The 18,454-nt window shown below is 40.0% G+C and overlaps 3 protein-coding genes across 3 annotated transcripts; all 3 read left to right on the top strand.

The window, feature by feature from the left end:
* On the top strand, nt 1-965 carry LOC109997061 (olfactory receptor 52K1-like). The gene has a single exon (XM_020651426.2). It carries the CDS (start codon nt 12-14, stop codon nt 963-965), a length of 954 nt encoding a protein of 317 aa, XP_020507082.2. The 5' UTR covers nt 1-11.
* Nucleotides 966-10,318: 9,353 nt separating this feature from the next.
* On the top strand, nt 10,319-11,315 carry LOC109997060 (olfactory receptor 52D1-like). The gene has a single exon (XM_020651425.2). It carries the CDS (start codon nt 10,330-10,332, stop codon nt 11,281-11,283), a length of 954 nt encoding a protein of 317 aa, XP_020507081.2. The 5' UTR covers nt 10,319-10,329; the 3' UTR covers nt 11,284-11,315.
* Nucleotides 11,316-15,838: 4,523 nt separating this feature from the next.
* Nucleotides 15,839-16,792, top strand: LOC109997053 (olfactory receptor 52D1-like). The gene has a single exon (XM_020651419.3). The coding sequence runs from the start codon at nt 15,839-15,841 to the stop codon at nt 16,790-16,792; it is 954 nt and encodes a 317-aa protein (XP_020507075.2).
* Nucleotides 16,793-18,454: the final 1,662 nt, after the last annotated feature.

Here is an 18,454-nt window from a genome sequence, read left to right as displayed (position 1 = left end):
TGAAGTGAAATATGGACAACAGAACCGTGCTGACATTCACGATGACTGCCTATGCTGTCATGGAAAACAACAAACATGGGCTGTTCACTGTATTCCTCTTGCTGTATCTTATCATTCTCACTCTGAATACGCTGCTCATCACCGTCATACATCAGAACAAAGAGCTGCACCAACCCATGAATGTGTTCACATGTATGTTATCTGTCAATGAAATGTACGGCACCACCGCGCTGTTACCTGCAGTCATGGCTCTGCTCATGTCTGACACACATGAGACTAGCGTGAAGTGGTGTTTGGCTCAGGTCTACTTTCTGCAAACATATGGATGTGCTGAGTTCTTTATATTAGCTGTGATGGGATATGACCGGTACGTTGCCATCTGTTACCCTCTACATTACCACAGCATCATGTCTTATTCAAAGATAAGCAAGCTTGTGGCATTAGCTAGTCTTTACCCGCTGATTCTGTTTGCATGTTTCTACGCTCTGACCTTAAACCTGAGCTTCTGCGGAAAAGTGGTGCCGAAATTATACTGTGTGAACATGGAAGTGGTCAAAAACTCGTGTTCAAGTGTGCCATACATAAGTATAGTGGGACTCGTACTGACTGTGTTTTTGATTGTCCCTCAGCTAGTGATGATTGTTTTCTCTTACATGCAAATTGCAAGAGTGTGTGGGAAACTGCTGCGAGAATCTCGGGGCAGTGCTCTTAAAACATGCATCCCTCATTTATTCTCTTTGCTAAACTACACCATAGGATTATTATTCGAAGTCATCCAATCTCGATTCAACATGAACCATGTGGCTGTAGGTGCAAGGATCTTCCTCTCTTTGTATTTTATCATCATCCCATCAGTTGCCAACCCCGTGCTGTATGGACTCGGTACTCAAATAGTGAGAGTTCACATACTGAAACGTTTTATCAGACATAAGATCCTGCCTTCAAAGATAAGAGACTTTGGTTAGAGCTTGAATACGGACGAACCTATTTCATTGCAAAGCCCCCCCCTTTAAAAAAAGGTTATTCTTATAATGAAATGAATATGATCAAACTATGTGTTTTCTCATTCACCTTTTGGGCCACCTGACACTTTGCTGTCTGTTAACTCTGTTATTTAGATTTTTAAAAAAGGTGGAAAAAGGCAGCTGGTAAAATATAATTAATTAATGTGTAATGTTTATTTTACACTAATATGATACAATACAGGTCTTTGCTTACATTAATTGCATTAACCGAAATGAATGGTACTATCCTTTACTTTTAGATAAATATGTATGAGCCAATAAATAAATAAGTTTCTAATACATTAGGCCTCTGTGTTAGATTAACAAAATGTTACTGTAATGGATGCATTGACTTTTTCAGACACACTGTATATAAATTGCTGGATTGTGCATTTCATTTATTATTATCTTTATTCTAATTCATTTGATATGTCTATTTTTTAGTTTGAATAACTAAAGCTTGGCGTCAAATATCAAATATGAGTATGTTCAATGAAAACTTTCTTCAGCTAATGTCTGCATGTAATGGCTTCAAGTGTTTTTTTTAAATGGGAACATTGTTGTTGAAGAGGTAAAGACGGTGCTGCTGTCATGAGTTAAGATTTGACGTCTGTAAAGTTTAAAATTGTAAAGGTAAAGCTCCAGGAGACAGAAGGATGAGACTTATTTATTATAAATAAAGCAAAGATTTACTATCATTGATGGTAAATATATTTGAGTTTTGTGAGTTTGTTCTTGAATCTTTAAGACAACATAACATGCACTTATAGCCCTTATACTGACTGCCATCATTATGGAAGAAACCTGTCATAAGCATCATGGTCCTGGAGGGTTCACACTAATTCTTGCTCTGTTGGTACTTGGTGCTTTTTCTTCTGAGCCGGTAACAGTCTTCAGTTGTGTTTGTGTGGAGCAACACATCAAGCTGACAATATGCTTTTATGTTGGACACTGTGCATTGTTGGGCCTGCTTTCTAAGTAAATACTTGCATTTTGTAAAGTTGTTTTGTCAATAAATCTTAAAATTTGGTTGCTTTATCATAAAACTAACAATATGAATAATATAATTATGAAAAGATACACTTTGCAGATGATATATTTACACACACTTTCCTTACCACAGAAATACAACAGACATTATAAGCCTGGAGAATAAAGAAACAGGGATTGATTTTGTGAACTAACTTACAAAATGGCACCTTGGCAATCATACAGCTGGATTGTATTCATGAAGCTAATCAGTAATAAAGTAGGTCTTTATATTGGGGTATTTAAGCGTACAATTTTATGCTGAACCCAAACATATCCTAAGTGACTGAAAGGTTACTCTATAGTACATAGGATTGTGTAGTCTGACAAGGCAACTGGTCAGCTTTGCATTTTAAGGAGGCCTTTTTGTAACTTTTGGTTACCCGGGAAAAAGTCAAGTCACATTTATTTATAAAGCACATTTAAAAACAGAGTGCTGTACAAAGCATTAAAAAAAGGATGTACAGGTCACAAAATCCACAAGAAACATAAAATACAATAAAATAAAAAATGATGAAAGCGACAACTGGAACCTGAAATAAAGGCCTATTCAGGGCCAGAGGACTCAAATGCTAACGTATAAAAATATGTCTTGAAATATTAATTAACCACATTTAGAGGAAGACCAAGCAGTTACTCTTGATAAACCATTCACAACAACAGAATTCCATAATGCATTAAAACTCATGCCAAACAACAAAGCTCCAGGTCCTGACGGCTTCCCTTCTGGAATATTCTAGCCCCCATTTTCAACAGATTAAAAGCAGAAATCCAACAAACATCTAAACTTCCCACAAACATGAACACTGTTTTAATATGCCTCCACTTTAAAAATGTGGTTTTGGAAAATTTTTTATTCACTGGGTGAGGGTTCTTTACACAACACCTATGGCCACAATCACAACCAATGGAATCACTTCAAACCGTTTCACTTTACACAGGGGCACGAGACAAGGATACCCACTCTCTCCTTCGCTATTCGCTATTTTTATTGAACCACTTGCTGCAGCCAGCCGCCAAAAACAAACCATCACAGGAATCAAAACACAAAATATGCATCATAAAATCAGCCTTTATGCAGACGACATTCTCCTTTATCTACAAAAATCATCATCATCCGTACCTGAAACCATTAATCTCATAAACACTTTCTCAAAAATCTCAGACTACACTATAAACTGGTCCAAATCAACTATTCTCCCTCTCAGTCCAAATAGTTGGGATGTGGCAGCGAAAACATCACCAAACTCCCTGCGCACCTCTAACATCACTTATTTAGGAATTAATATTTCCCCCAGGCTGTCAGAGTTAATTAGTCTCAACTTCAACCCCCTTCTCAAAACAATAGATGATGAACTCCACTGCTGGATGACCCTACCGCTATCACTCATAGGTAGAATTGCTACAATAAAAATGACCATATTACCCAAAATTAACTACCTCTTCTCTATGATCCCAACAAAGCCCCCACAATCCTGGTTCAAATCCCTTGACTGCATCACTTCAAAATTCTATTGGAAGAACAAAACAGCCAGAATTAAATTAGAAACACTACAAAACCCCAAACCCCAAGGAAGTCTACAAGCACCTAACTTTTTCCACTACTTCATTACCCACCAACTACAATACATTCACAAATGGACCAATCCCATTGAATCTGACAATTTATTATAAAACATTATGCATAGAAATCAACATCTCACACCTTCCTTTCATTAGCCCCTCTATCAAACGCCACCCGTTTTAAAATCCCTTCCATAGCAACAACTCTGACAGCCTGGTGGAAATTTCACCAAATAACTAACGCCACTATTTCTTAAACCAAACAAACTCCCATCTGGAACAACCCGGACTTTACAATAAACAAGAAACCACTCCACCTCTCAGCATGGATCACTAAAGGCATCACACACCTCGAGCACATTTTTCATAACAACACTCTTGCCTCATTCCCTCATTTGATTCAGAAGTTCGGCATTGGGGAACAGCACTTTTTAGAATATCATCAAATTCATTCCTCTATAAAAAGCAAAATCAATATTATCACATCCAACTTTGAACTTCCACCACTAACCACAGACATAATCAATATCAAAACAAGGAAAAAAATATTATCTAAAATCTACAAAATAATCCTGAAATCTGACCAAACAGTATCCATACCGTTCACAAAACGGGAAACTGACCTCCAGATAGCCCCCAATGCCGACTTCTGGACCCAAATCTGCAGAAACATATTCTCCATGTCAAACAATACAAACCTACAACTCATACAATACAAGATTATTCACAGAGTTCACTACACGGGTGAGAGGATGTTTAAAATGGGCTTCACTGATTCTAAATTATGCTCACACTGCACACAAAACGCCACAGACGGATACCTGCAGGTCACATGGGACTGTACACCAATAAAGAATTCTGGCATGACATCACTGACCACCTCTCTGTACTCTTGAGCTGCCACATGTTCACCAACACTCTGAATACTAGGAGACATATCTACCATCAACTTAAATATCACATCCAGCAAAATACTTCTCATAGCCTTAACCATCGCCAAGAAAACTATCCTCATGAACTGGAAGTTGAGAAAAAAAATCAACATTGCACATTGGAAAAACTTACTCACCGAATATATATCAATGGAAAAACTAACTGCCTCACTCAGAAATCAAACTGCCGAATTTGAATCTGTCTGGAACCCAATAATCAACAACCTCAACTCATAACTACCCCCACAACATCCAACCCATCAACTCTCTCTGCCTGTGCACCAATCACACCCAACACACACACAAACAAACAAACACACACACACACACACACACACAATTTACAAGTGACTGCATTTTCATACACTTTTATTTTTTCTCAAACCAACCCCAAAACCCCGGCTGCAGTCAACTTCCGCTAAAACATAATCATTACACAAACTCTCACCTCTCACACCACAACATTGGTTAACATCAACATATTCAACACATACCACTGCTCAACTCTTCAACTCTCTTCCACCTCTCAAGTCCCCCTTACTAAGGACCTTCTCTTCCTCTGCATAGCCTTTTCAACATGCAATTGTTTCCGATGGCTTCTCGCAACACCTTTTCTGCACAGACGAAATTTGTGCTGTTATCAGAGTGCATGACAGTGACCTGTCCTCGTCTGCTTATGAAACGGCGCAAGGCGTTGATGCAGGAACTGGTGTCAAGACTGTCTGCTACCTCTATGTGTACTGCTCTGATGGTAAGACAAGTAAACAGTACCCCATACTTTTTGACAGTTACCCGGCCCCGTTTAACATCAAAGGGTCCAAAGAAATCGACACCTACATTGGTGAAAGGTGGTGGTTGTCTGGTAGGAGACGATCTTCTGGCAGATTTGCCATTTTCTGTTGACCAGCTCGGCCTCGTAGTCTTCTGCAGATTGTGCAGTCCGATACAAGCTTCCTGATGGCTGAGTTTGCTTGAGGAATCCAATATCTTTGTCTTAATTGCGACAACATGTAGTTGCGCCCGCAGTGACCAACCTTTTCATGAACATCACGCAAGATAAGAGTAGCAGCTCTGGAGTGTTTCGAAAGGATTGCTGGATGTTTTGCATCCTTTGGCATGGCAGATTTTTCCAGCCGTCCTCCAACTCTCAATATGCCATCTTGCAAATTGGGGTCAAGCTTGAATGATCTCTCTCTCTGCCGCCCTCAACTGTTTCAAGGTAAGTGTTTTCTTCTGCGCAGCAGATTTCTACTTGTGCTGTTGTACAAGTACCCTCTGTCTCGCTGGGTCTATTTCTGACTGACTGACGAAGCATTGGAACTCTTTTCTTTTGCCTTTCAGGTGGATCAACGTTTCCTTGACTTGCAAAATCCATGAAACTGCTCTCTTCAGTCTGTCCCAACTTGAGAAGTACTGAAGCAATTGATTCATGGGGTCAGACTTTTCTTTAGCTGTGATTCTGTCTGCTGTGATGGTCTTGATTTCTGAATCATATTGCAGGTCTTGAGTTGAATTTTTTGGTCTTTGTGGCCATTCACTTGCTGGCTGCAATAGAAACTGTGGTCCGTTTATCCATGTTTCACCTTGCATCAAGCTCTCGACTTTTATGCCTCTAGTGGCCTGATCCACAGGGTTGTCTGTTGTTCTGACATACCTCCACTGTTCTGACTTGGTGGCCTCTCGTATGAGGGCAATCCTGTTTGCCACAAAATTTTTGAAGCGAGCAGTCTCACTGTCGATGTATCTGAGAACAGTCATACTGTCAGTCCAGAATATAGACTGCTGAAGTGGGAGCTGCATTTCTACCTGCAGCATCTTGTCCACCTTCACTGCGACAACTGCTGCAGTTAACTCGAGTCTCACAAATCCACAAATCTTGTAGTCTTTTGAACTGACAGCATGAACTGTTTGTCCTCCTGAGACATCTCTTCCTTGTCATCATAATGACGCTCTGGAAAGTCTGTGTTGTACTGCTGGATCAGTAGTTGTTCGATTTCCATCACTGAGATCCGGTTGATGCTGTAGTGAGTTGTCTCATCCGTGGAACTTGTCATTCTGTCATTCTTTACAGGTCCACACACCATCCAGCCCAGGATAGTCTTTACAGCATAGGGCCCATTGTTTTGACTATTGACTACGTGCCACGGTTCCATAGCCTTTGCGTTGTTGGCTCCAATGAGAAGTCCCACTTCAGCATCAATGTAAGGAAAGCTTATGTCGTTCAGATATGGACACTTTTGGAGATGTGATTGACTGGGGATGTTCTCTTTCTGGACAGGGATATTGCTGTGTATAAAGACCTTTGACAATTGAATGTACTCTGTTTCTTCCAATCCACACACTGCCAAGTGTGAGAGCATGTAACTGCTTAACAGCGTCTGTCCACCAGGTTTATTTTGGCCCATTGTGCTTATGAAGATCTGAGTAGGCTTCCCTTTCACATTCAGTTTCTTTCGTAGTGCCTCTGTACAGAACGTGGCTGTACTGCCGGGGTCCATAAAGGCGTACGTCTCGATGTACCTTCCACCTTTACCAGCTCTCACTTTCACTGGCACAATAGCTAACATACACTCTGACTCTCCGGCCCCAGTGCAGCCCACTACTTCTTGTGCAACAGACTTTTGAGCACCGGCAACCTCTTCTGTTATAGCGCTGTCATCGTTTGTTAACACAGTTGTAGTCTTGGTTGCTTCTTTCTCCTTGTGCAGGATGTGGGGGTGTCTCAGTGAGCACTGTCTGCACACCATTCTCTTCTTGCAGGTCTTGCTTAGATGACCTTGCGTTAAACACCCAAAACATAGCCCTTTTGTCTCAAGGAACTCAACACGCTCTTGGTGTACCAGTGCCTTAAACTTGAAACAAGACTCCAATGTGTGATTCTTCTGACAGAAAAGACAAGGTGTTTCAAAGGCATTAGCTGCTTTAACAGGGATAGCTTGCTTTGCTGTTGTATCCAGCCTTTTTCTCTCCACTGATACGTTGGTTGCAAAGCTGCTTCCTTTCACTCCACCTTTGAGTGGTTTTCCCTTTTCTTTGATTTTTCCCCACTGCAGATGTGCGACTGTCTTGGAGGTCTCCAAAGATTGGATCCATAGCTATCTTTGCTTGACGGTCAATGAAGACAACAAGATCTGCAAATATTGCTCTGTGTCCTCTCCTTTCCTTAATATCAAATGCTGCATTGCGCCACTTTTCTTTCATTTTGTATGGCAACTACTGGATTCTTCTATCCTCATGTTTGTAGGGTTATCCATTTCCTCCAGAAAGTCCACATCTTCCATTGTTTTACAACAGCCAGTCAAAAATACAGCATAAGTGCTTAGTGCTTTTCCGTCTTCAGACTTGATCTGTGGCTATGACAATGCTTTGTCAATGTAAGCACTAGCTATTCATGTCATCTTCAGATTTCTCACAGTCTTTCAGTACTCTCACTTCAGCTCTTTTTTCTGTAATCGCTGACTCCAAAGCCAGCCTTTCCAGTTTGGCTTTAATACGTGCTTCTTCTAGTTCAAGCTCCTGTTTTGCCTGTAAAGCTGCAGCACGTTCAATCAATCCAGCTAGCTTTGCTTTTTCATGAGCACAAACTGATGATATAACTAACTAACAGCTAACATCCAGCTGGCTCCATCTCCGAGCAGTTTTTCTACTAATGTAGTGGCGTTCCTTCTGGACGTCAAAAAAGTCACTTCCTGAGCTGTAGGCACAGTAACTTCAGTCTGACACGAATGACAGGAGATGTAATCCAGTTCAAAACGTTTAATAAAGAAAAATAAAATTCAAATTACAGTTCGTCACACGGTAGAAAAACTAAATGCTCCCGTGCCTTCCGCAGCTCAAAGCATCAATCAACTGCGCACATGACTCACCAAATTAAAGGTCCAATATGCAAGTTTTATCAGGGAGGGAGCATAAAGATATTAACCAACATAAGTTTGTTTTTAAATCTTTTAACATTGTTTCCCTGGTATGCACATGAAATAACATGAAATTATAAATTATGCATCATATCTTAAATTAAGTTAAATTCTCATCTTGTGGCTCTTACAAACAGTGCAATCTTAAAATTGATTCTGAATCGTATTGGGAGCCAATGAAGGGACGCTAGGACAGGACTGATATGTTCCCTCTTCCTGGATCCTGTCAGCAGCCTTACTGCAGGACCAGCTGCAGACGGGACAGGGACGACTGGCTTATCCCAGTATAAGGAATTCCTTGTTAAAATTAAAAATCCCTTATTCAAGAGTGTCCTGGCCAATACAGGCGGCAGCACAACCTTACTAAGGCCAGAAGAACAGAAAGGCCGATTTTGAAGGAGCACTGACTGAAACTAAAAATAGCGAACAATGACATAAAAAAAATGAAGAACAAATTCACTGACCATGGTTTGAAACATTGAAACTTTTCTGCCCAAAAGAAAGACTTGGTAGAATGTTGGTGTGTGAATGTGAATGTTGGTGTGTGAATGTGAATGTGACAATACTGATGGACACTTAACTTAGCAGCCGCTGCCACCAGTGTGTGAATGTGGTTTGAATGGATGAATGAGACGTGGTGTGAAAAGTATTTTGAGGGGTGCTGGTGGAGCAGTGGTTAGTGCTCGCGCCCCATGTATGGAGGCTGTCGTATCAAGCGGGCGGCCCGGGTTCACAGCCCACCTGTGGCATTGTATTTAAAGAGACATACACACCAAAACAGAGCGTTCTGAGAGAGCTGGTTTATACTGGGTCGCAAACCTCCTCTGGTGCTTGATTCATGTTAAATTTTGACCAAAGCACAGCACAGATGTTTCATTTAGACCACAGGGGACTGTTTGAAAAGGTGGAAAAGGGAGATAATATGTCCTCTTTAAAGACAAATATGGCAGTTCAGACCTCAGATGGAACGAAACATCTGACAGAACACAGAGATGGAACAAAACAAACTTGACTGACTTTTCAACATAGTTGTTTTTCCGGACACAAATTCGCAACCCACTGATAACGGCTCCGCGACCCACTTTCAGGTCCCAACCCCCCAGTTGAGAACCGGTGCATTAAAGGACTTTTAAATAAACACACACACGCTGCAGCTGTTTCAAGCATCACATTTTATTTTTATGTGTTACTTTTACACTTTGCTAAGGTGTCAGAATCTGTGTTGTTGTTTCTCAACCAAACTTTTCTGTTTTTGTGAAGGTGTTAGAGGAACAACATACTTTGGACGCCATGGTAACAAGTTACACACTTATATCACATGATATCAACGCATCTCGGATGAGCATTGTTAAAAGCCCACCCGTGACCAAGTGGCACACTCCGCTACCTCCAGAAGAGGACAGAAAGCAGGTAACAGGATGTGTGTTTGTTGTACTCTGAACCAACAACTTTAGCTTGTTCTGTGATTAAATGTGTTCATTGTTGAGTAATGACCTCTGGTACCATGATACAACATCTACTTAAGGTCAATGCACTTTTACCTTTTTAGATATTTGATGTTAGACCGTCCAAACTCTAATTGTTTTATATAAGTGTACTTTCTAGCTATTCATTCTTCCAATCTTAATCTCATCATATTTTAACAATTCAAGACCTTTCTAGACATAATCTTACACACTGTATAATATTTTAACCCTGCTTTGTGATTTTAATGGCTCTCTATCCATCTGTCTTCTTGTTCTCGCTTTGTTATCCGTCTTTTAATTTCTTCGTTGTTGACTTGATATCATTGAAATAGCTTTGAGTAGCTTCAGTACCAATCATAAAGTGCTTCACCAGCCTGTATTATAAAATGTATGCTTTTCTTTTACAGAGATGAAGTGAAATATGGACAACAGAACCGTGCTGACATTCACGATGACTGCCTATGCTGTCATGGAAAACAACAAACATGGGCTGTTCACTGTATTCCTCTTGCTGTATCTTATCATTCTCACTCTGAATACGCTGCTCATCACCGTCATACATCAGAACAAAGAGCTGCACCAACCCATGAATGTGTTCACATGTATGTTATCTGTCAATGAAATGTACGGTACCACCGCGCTGTTACCTGCAGTCATGGCTCTGCTCATGTCTGACACACATGAGACTAGCGTGAAGTGGTGTTTGGCTCAGATCTACTTTGTGCACACATATGGATCTGCTGAGTTCTTTATATTAGCTGTGATGGGATATGACCGGTACGTTGCCATCTGTTACCCTCTACATTACCACAGCATCATGTCTTATTCAAAGATAAGCAAGCTTGTGGCATTAGCTAGTCTTTACCCGCTGATTCTGTTTGCATGTTTCTACGCTCTGACCTTAAACCTGAGCTTCTGCGGAAAAGTGGTGCCGAAATTATACTGTGTGAACATGGAAGTGGTCAAAAACTCATGTTCAAGTGTGCCATACATAAGTATAGTGGGACTCGTACTGATTGTGTTTTTGATTGTCCCTCAGGTAGTGATGATTGTTTTCTCTTACATGCAAATTGCAAGAGTGTGTGGGAAACTGCTGCGAGAATCTCGGGGCAGTGCTCTTAAAACATGCATCCCTCATTTACTCTCTTTGCTAAACTACACCATAGGATCCTTATTCGAAATCATCCAAACTCGATTCAACATGAACCATGTGGCTGTAGATGCAAGGATCTTCCTCTCTTTGTATTTTATCATCATCCCATCAGTTGCCAACCCCGTGCTGTATGGACTCGGTACTCAAACAGTGAGAGTTCACATACTGAAACGTTTTATCAGACATAAGAGCCTTCTTTCAAAGATAAGAGACTCTGGTTAGAGCTTGAATACGGACGAACCTATTTCATTGCAAAGCCCCCCCCCCCCCTTCACAAAAGGTTATTCTTATAATGAAATGAATATGATCAAACTATGTGTTTTCTCATTCACCTTTAGGGCCACCTGACACTTTGCTGTCTGTTAACTCTGTTATTTAGATTTTTTTAAAAGGCGGAAAAAGGCAGCTGGTAAAATATTAATAATTAATGTGTAATGTTTATTTTACACTAAAATGATACAATACAGGTCTTTGCTTACATTAATTGCATTAACTAAAATTAATGGTACTATCTTTTACTTTTAGATAAATATGCACGAGCCAAAAATAAATAAGTTTCTAATACATTAGGCCTCTGTGTTAGATTAAAAAAATGTTACTGTAATGGATGCATTGACTTTTTCAGACACACTGTATATAAATTGCTGGATTGTGCATTTCAGTTATTATTATCTTTATTCTAATTCATTTGATATGTCTATTTTTTTGTTTAAATAATGACAAAGCTTGGCGTCAAATATCAAATGAGTATGTTCAATGAAAACTTTCTTCAGCTAATGTCTGCATGTAATGGCTTCAAGTGTTTTTTTAAAGTGTAACATTGTTGGTGAAGAGGTAAAGACGGTGCTGCTGTCGTGAGTTAAGATTTCACGTCTGTAAAGTTTAAAATTGTAAAGCTCCAGGAGACAGAAGGATGAGACTTATTTATTATAAATAAAGCAAAGATTTACTATCATTGATGGTAAATATATTTGAGTTTTGTGAGTTTGTTCTTGAATCTTTAAGACAACATAACATAAACTTATAGCCCTTATACTGACTGCCATCATTATGGAAAAAACCTGTCATAAGCATCATGGTCCTGGAGGTTTCACACTAATTCTTGCTCTGTTGGTACTTGGTGCTTTTTCTTCTGAGCCGGTAACAATCTTCAGTTGTGTTTGTGTGGAGCAACACATCAAGCTGACAATATGCTTTTATGTTGGACACTGTGCATTGTTGGGCCTGCTTTCTAAGTAAATACTTGCATTTTGTAAAGTTCTTTGAATTAACTTAAGTTGTCATCTTGTGGTTCTTACATATCCGGTCCCTAATGATTAAGCAGGACAATTAAGCCATTACCAACTACAATACTAAGAGTCATCAAACTAAAGCACTCAACAAATTAATTCAAATAATAAGAGTTATAAGTCACCATTTAACTGCAATTACTATTTTAAAGTCTTATTCGTCAGTCCCATTTATGTTGTCCATCATGTAGTCTTTGTGATCACACTGCTTCTTGTAGCAGACACAGTTTATTTACAGGTCTGTGCAGCTTTACTTGGCGTACCATTCCACTGGAGTCAGGCAAGGTTTGGATTATTCTTCCCATTGTCCATGTATTTCGTGGGGAAGAACTGTCGTTTGAAACATTGAAACTTTTCTGCCCAAAAGACAGACTTGGTAGACTAACTATTCACCCGGCTTTGGCTGTGAGTCAGTCGTGTCTCGACCAGAAGGTCAGGGGTTAAATCCCTGGCTCTTGCAGTAACATGAAGATTCCTTGGGCTGGACACTGAAGCCCAAGTTTTTCCTGCTGTCGCATCTGCGGTGTGTGAATGTGAATGTGACAATACTGATGGACACTTAACTTAGCAGACGCTGCCACCAGTGTGTGTATGTGGTTTGAATGGATGAATGAGACGTGGTGTGAAAAGTATTTTGAGGGGCGCTAGTGGCGCAGTGGTTAGTGCGCGCGCCCCATGCATGGAGGCTGTCGTCTCAAGCGGGCGGCCTGGGTTCACAGCCCACCTGTGGCATTGTATTTAAAGAGACATACACACCAAAATGGAGCGTTCTGAGAGAGCTGGTTTATACTGGGTCGCAAACCTCCTCTGGTGCTTGATTCATGTTAAATTTTGACCAAAGCACAGCACAGATGTTTCATTTAGACCACAGGGGACTGTTTGAAAAGGTGGAAAAGGGAGATAATATGTCCTCTTTAAAGACAAATATGGCAGTTCAGACCTCAGATGGAACGAAACATCTGACAGAACACAGAGATGGAACAAAACAAACTTCACTGACTTTTCAACATACCGTATTTTCCGCACTATAAGGCGCACCGGATTATAAGGCGCACCTCCAATGAATGGCCTATTTTAGAACTGTTTTCATATATAGAGCGCACCGGATTATATGGCGCATAGAATAGAACGTGTTTACAACTGAACAAGGCTGGGAGATATTGTGAATATATAAATATAAATACGTATAAAACGTAACGTATAAAACTACAAAAACAAAAGTACATAAGACGATTTCCCCAAATAATAAATTATTTCTTTGACGTTTCTCTTAACTCTCAAAACGTAGTTTTATACGTAGTGCATTCACAATAACTCAACATTGTTCAAACGTTAATGTGCATATTCACAATATCTCCCAGCCTTGTTCAGTTGTAAACACGTAAAAGAAACACAGTCTGATACCGCTAATTCAAACGTTAGTGCAGGGGTGCCCAAACAGTCGATCGCGATCGACAGGTAGATCGCTGACTGATTCTCAGTCGATCGCGAGATGTTTTGTCAATATAAAATACAATTGTAAAATAGAAAAGTGATTTCAATTTCATCTCATTGCGCTGTTTCCCACACACGATACCTGTGTTGGGAGCCCAAGTATACTTCCGACCTGTGTGTATTTAATTTTTCATTTATTCATGAAATTGCTGCGTGCATGAGAGAGCGAGCGGCGGAGACAGAGAGAGAGAGCGCGCGCAAGAGAGAGTGCAGGCATGCGCAAGGACGTGCAGGTAAAACCGGGGGGGGTAAATGTTTTACCAAAAAGTCATATATAGAAACTATGCTACGAGTATTAAGCGCATTTGATGAAGCTGCAGCTACTTTTCTCTGCTCCTCTCTGCTGTCATGACTGTGAGCATCGCGGGGCACGAGACACACCAACAAACAGCGCACACGCACACTCACACACACGCACACACACACACACTTGCACTGGAGCGCCAGCCACCACGCGAACCTTTTTACTTTTTACTTTTAGTGCTACAGCACACAGTTGATCCGTGATCCGTACGGACCGAGGTGGGAACACACGTGACCCGGTCAAACAGTCGGTTGGACTTTACTCCGTTCACTCTCACCGTGTCTGCAGCTAATTTAACAAAAGCAAAATCATCTCACAGCAGCCTGCTGTAGTCTGTAGTCTGCATTATTTTTTACAGAACTCTCATTTATTATTTTCTGTTTGGTGTGTGAGTATTACATGCGTTTGTAGGCTGTTGGTAAAGGCTATGGCTCACTATGTGGACTGGTAGATCTCGGCAGACTGGTAACTTTAAAAGTAGATCTTGGTTCAAAAAAGGTTGGGCACCCCTGCGTTAGTGCATAACTCAACAATGTTCAGTTACGTATAACACGTAAAGCTCACTTTTTCAGTTCATTCCCCGTCCACGAATCCCTCGAATTCTTCTTCAGTGTCCGAATTGAACAGTTGGGCGAGTACGGCATCCAACATGCCCGGCTCCCTCTCGTCATTATCCGAGTCAGTGTCGCTGAGCGCCGTGTACAACCAGTATGGATCAACCAATTAACCAATTGATCCATATATAAGGCGCTCCGGATTATAAGGCGCACTGTCGTTTTTTGAGAAAATTAAAGGCTTTTAAGTGCGCCTTATAGTGCGGAAAATACAGTAGTTGTTTTTCCGGGCACAAATTCGCAACCCACTGATAACGGCTCCGCGACCCGCTTTCAGGTCCCAACCCCCCAGTTGAGAACCACTGCATTAAAGGACTTTTAAATAAACACACATACGCTGCAGCTGTTTCAAGCATCACATTTTATTTTTATGTGTTACTTTTACACTTAGCTAAGGTGTCAGAATCTGTGTTGTTGTTTCTCAACCAAACTTTTCTGCTTTTGTGAAGGTGTTGGAGGAACAACATACTTTGGACGCCATGGTAACAAGTTACACACTTATATCACATGATATCAACGCATCTCGGATGAGCATTGTTAAAAGCCCACCCGTGACCAAGTGGCACACTCCGCTACCTCCAGAAGAGGACAGAAAGCAGGTAACAGGATGTGTGTTTGTTGTACTCTGAACCAACAACTTTAGCTTGTTCTGTGATTAAATGTGTTCATTGTTGAGTAATGACCTCTGGTACCATGATACAACATCTACTTAAGGTCAATGCACTTTTACCTTTTTAGATATTTGATGTTAGACCGTCCAAACTCTAATTGTTTTATATAAGTGTACTTTCTAGCTATTTATTCTTCCAATCTTAATCTCATCATATTTTAACAATTCAAGACCTTTCTAGACATAATCTTACACACTGTATAATATTTTAACCCTGCTTTGTGATTTTAATGGCTCTCTATCCATCTGTCTTCTTGTTCTCGCTTTGTTATCCGTCTTTTAATTTCTTCGTTGTTGACTTGATATCATTGAAATAGCTTTGAGTAGCTTCAGTACCAATCATAAAGTGCTTCACCAGCCTGTATTATAAAATGTATGCTTTTCTTTTACAGAGATGAAGTGAAATATGGACAACAGAACTGTGCTGACATTCACGATGACTGCCTATGCTGTCATGGAAAACAACAAACATGGGCTGTTCACTGTATTCCTCTTGCTGTATCTTATCATTCTCACTCTGAATACGCTGCTCATCACCGTCATACATCAGAACAAAGAGCTGCACCAACCCATGAATGTGTTCACATGTATGTTATCTGTCAATGAAATGTACGGCACCACCGCGCTGTTACCTGCAGTCATGGCTCTGCTCATGTCTGACACACATGAGACTAGCGTGAAGCGGTGTTTGGCTCAGGTCTACTTTCTGCACACATACGCATGTGCTGAGTTCTTTATATTAGCTGTGATGGGATATGACCGGTACGTTGCCATCTGTTGCCCTCTACATTACCACAGCATCATGTCTTATTCAAAGATAAGCAAGCTTGTGGCATTAGCTAGTCTTTACCCGCTGATTCTGTTTGCATGTTTCTACGCTCTGACCTTAAACCTGAGCTTCTGCGGAAAAGTGCTAGAGAAATTATACTGTGTGAACATTGAAGTGGTCAAAAACTCATGTTCAAGTGTGCCATACATAAGTATAGTGGGACTCGTACTGACTGTGTTTTTTGTTGTCCCTCAGCTAGTGATGATTGTTTTCTCTTACATGCAAATTGCAAGAGTGTGTGGGAAACTGCTGCGAGAATCTCGGGGCAGTGCTCTTAAAACATGCATCCCTCATATAGTGTCTTTGTTAAACTACATCATAGGATTCTTTTTCGAAGTCATCCAATCTCGATTCAACATGAACCATGTGGCTGTAGATGCAAGGATCTTCCTCTCTTTGTATTTTATCATCATCCCATCAGTTGCCAACCCCGTGCTGTATGGACTCGGTACTCAAATAGTGAGAGTTCACATACTGAAACATTTTATCAGACATAAGATCCTGCCTTCAAAGATAAGAGACTTTGGTTAGAGCTTGAATACGGACGAACCTATTTTATTGCAAAGCCCCCCCCCCCCTTTAAAAAAAGGTTATTCTTATAATGAAATGAATATGATCAAACTATATGTTTTCTCATTCACCTTTTGGGCCACCTGACACTTTGCTGTCTGTTAACTCTGTTATTTAGATTTTTTTAAAAGGTGGAAAAAGGCAGCTGGTAAAATATTAATAATTAATGTGTAATGTTTATTTTACACTAATGATATAATACAGGTCTTTGCTTACATTAATTGCATTAACTTAAATGAATTGTACTATCTTTTACTTGTAGATAAATATGCACGAGCCAAAAATAAATAAGTTTCTAATACATTAGGCCTCTGTGTTAGATTAAAACATTTTTACTGTAATGGATGCATTGACTTTTTCAGACACACTGTATATAAATTGCTGGATTGTGCATTTCAGTTATTATTATCTTTATTCTAATTCATTTGATATGTCTTTTTTTTAGTTTAAATAACGGCAAAGCTTGGTGTTAAATATCAAATGAGTATGTTCAATGAAAACTTTCTTCAGCTAATGTCTGCATGTAATGGCTTCAAGTGTTTTTTGAAAGTGTAACATTGTTGGTGAAGACGTAAAGACGGTGCTGCTGTCATGAGTTAAGATTTCACGTCTGTAAAGTTTAAAATTGTAAAGTTAAAGCTTCAGGAGACAGAAAGATGAGACTTATTTATTATAAATAAAGAAAAGATTTATTATCATTGATGGTAAATATATTTGAGTTTTGTGAGTTTGTTCTTGAATTTTTAAGACAATATAACATATGCACTTTCAACCCCTTACACTGACCGTCTTCATTTCAGCAACAAGGCAAGGATAGCAAAATGTTTTATCACTGTATCTGCCTTTTTGAGGACAGGCTGTGTAGTTCTTTATATGTTGAGTTTGTCGATGTTAACGTCGAATGAAATTTAAAGAGTGAAAACAACCTGCCATAAGCATCATGGTCCTGGAGGTTTCACACTAATTCTTGCTCTGTTGGTATTTGGTGCTTTTTTTTTCTGAGCAGGTAACAGTCTTCAGTTGTGTTTGTGTGGAGCGACACATCAAGCTGACAATACAAGATGAATCTTAAATAGATTTCCTGACATTGTTCATGCTTTGATGTCAATCAAACAATAGATAATACAGTAGACATGTGGTGTGCTAAAGCTGGAACTCAAACATATTTTGATTTTGAACTGAACTTGTTAATAGTGACCTCTTGATGGTGATTTCACAACAGACTGTACTCCTCTACATGAGACCATGCTGCTTTTATGTTGGACACTGTGCATTGTTGGGCCTGCTTTCTAAGTAAATACTTGGATTTTGTAAAGTTGTTTTGTCAATAAATCGAGAGTTACTTATGTAACTACGGTTCTATGAATTCTTCCTGACCGCCAGAGGCAGTTCTTAACACTGGATTATATCTGTCTCGTGCACGCACAGGTCGAGTATTTAATATCAACAAAGTCACGTGACCTGGGATGACGCCTGACGTAGCTTAAATAGCCCGCGTCATCACGTGAGACGCCCCTTCAGAATCTTCTCGCCAAGATTCCGGGTGACGGAGACCTCTAGCGGTCATGTAGAATTCATAGAACCGTAGTTACATACGTAACTCACGTTCTATTTCATTCTTCC

Source organism: Labrus bergylta, chromosome 14 (genome assembly GCF_963930695.1).
Source record: "Labrus bergylta chromosome 14, fLabBer1.1, whole genome shotgun sequence".
Classification (NCBI taxonomy): Eukaryota; Metazoa; Chordata; class Actinopteri; order Labriformes; family Labridae; genus Labrus; species Labrus bergylta.
The sequence above is the reverse complement of the archived record's forward strand: the minus strand, read 5'-3'. Positions and strand labels throughout refer to the sequence as shown.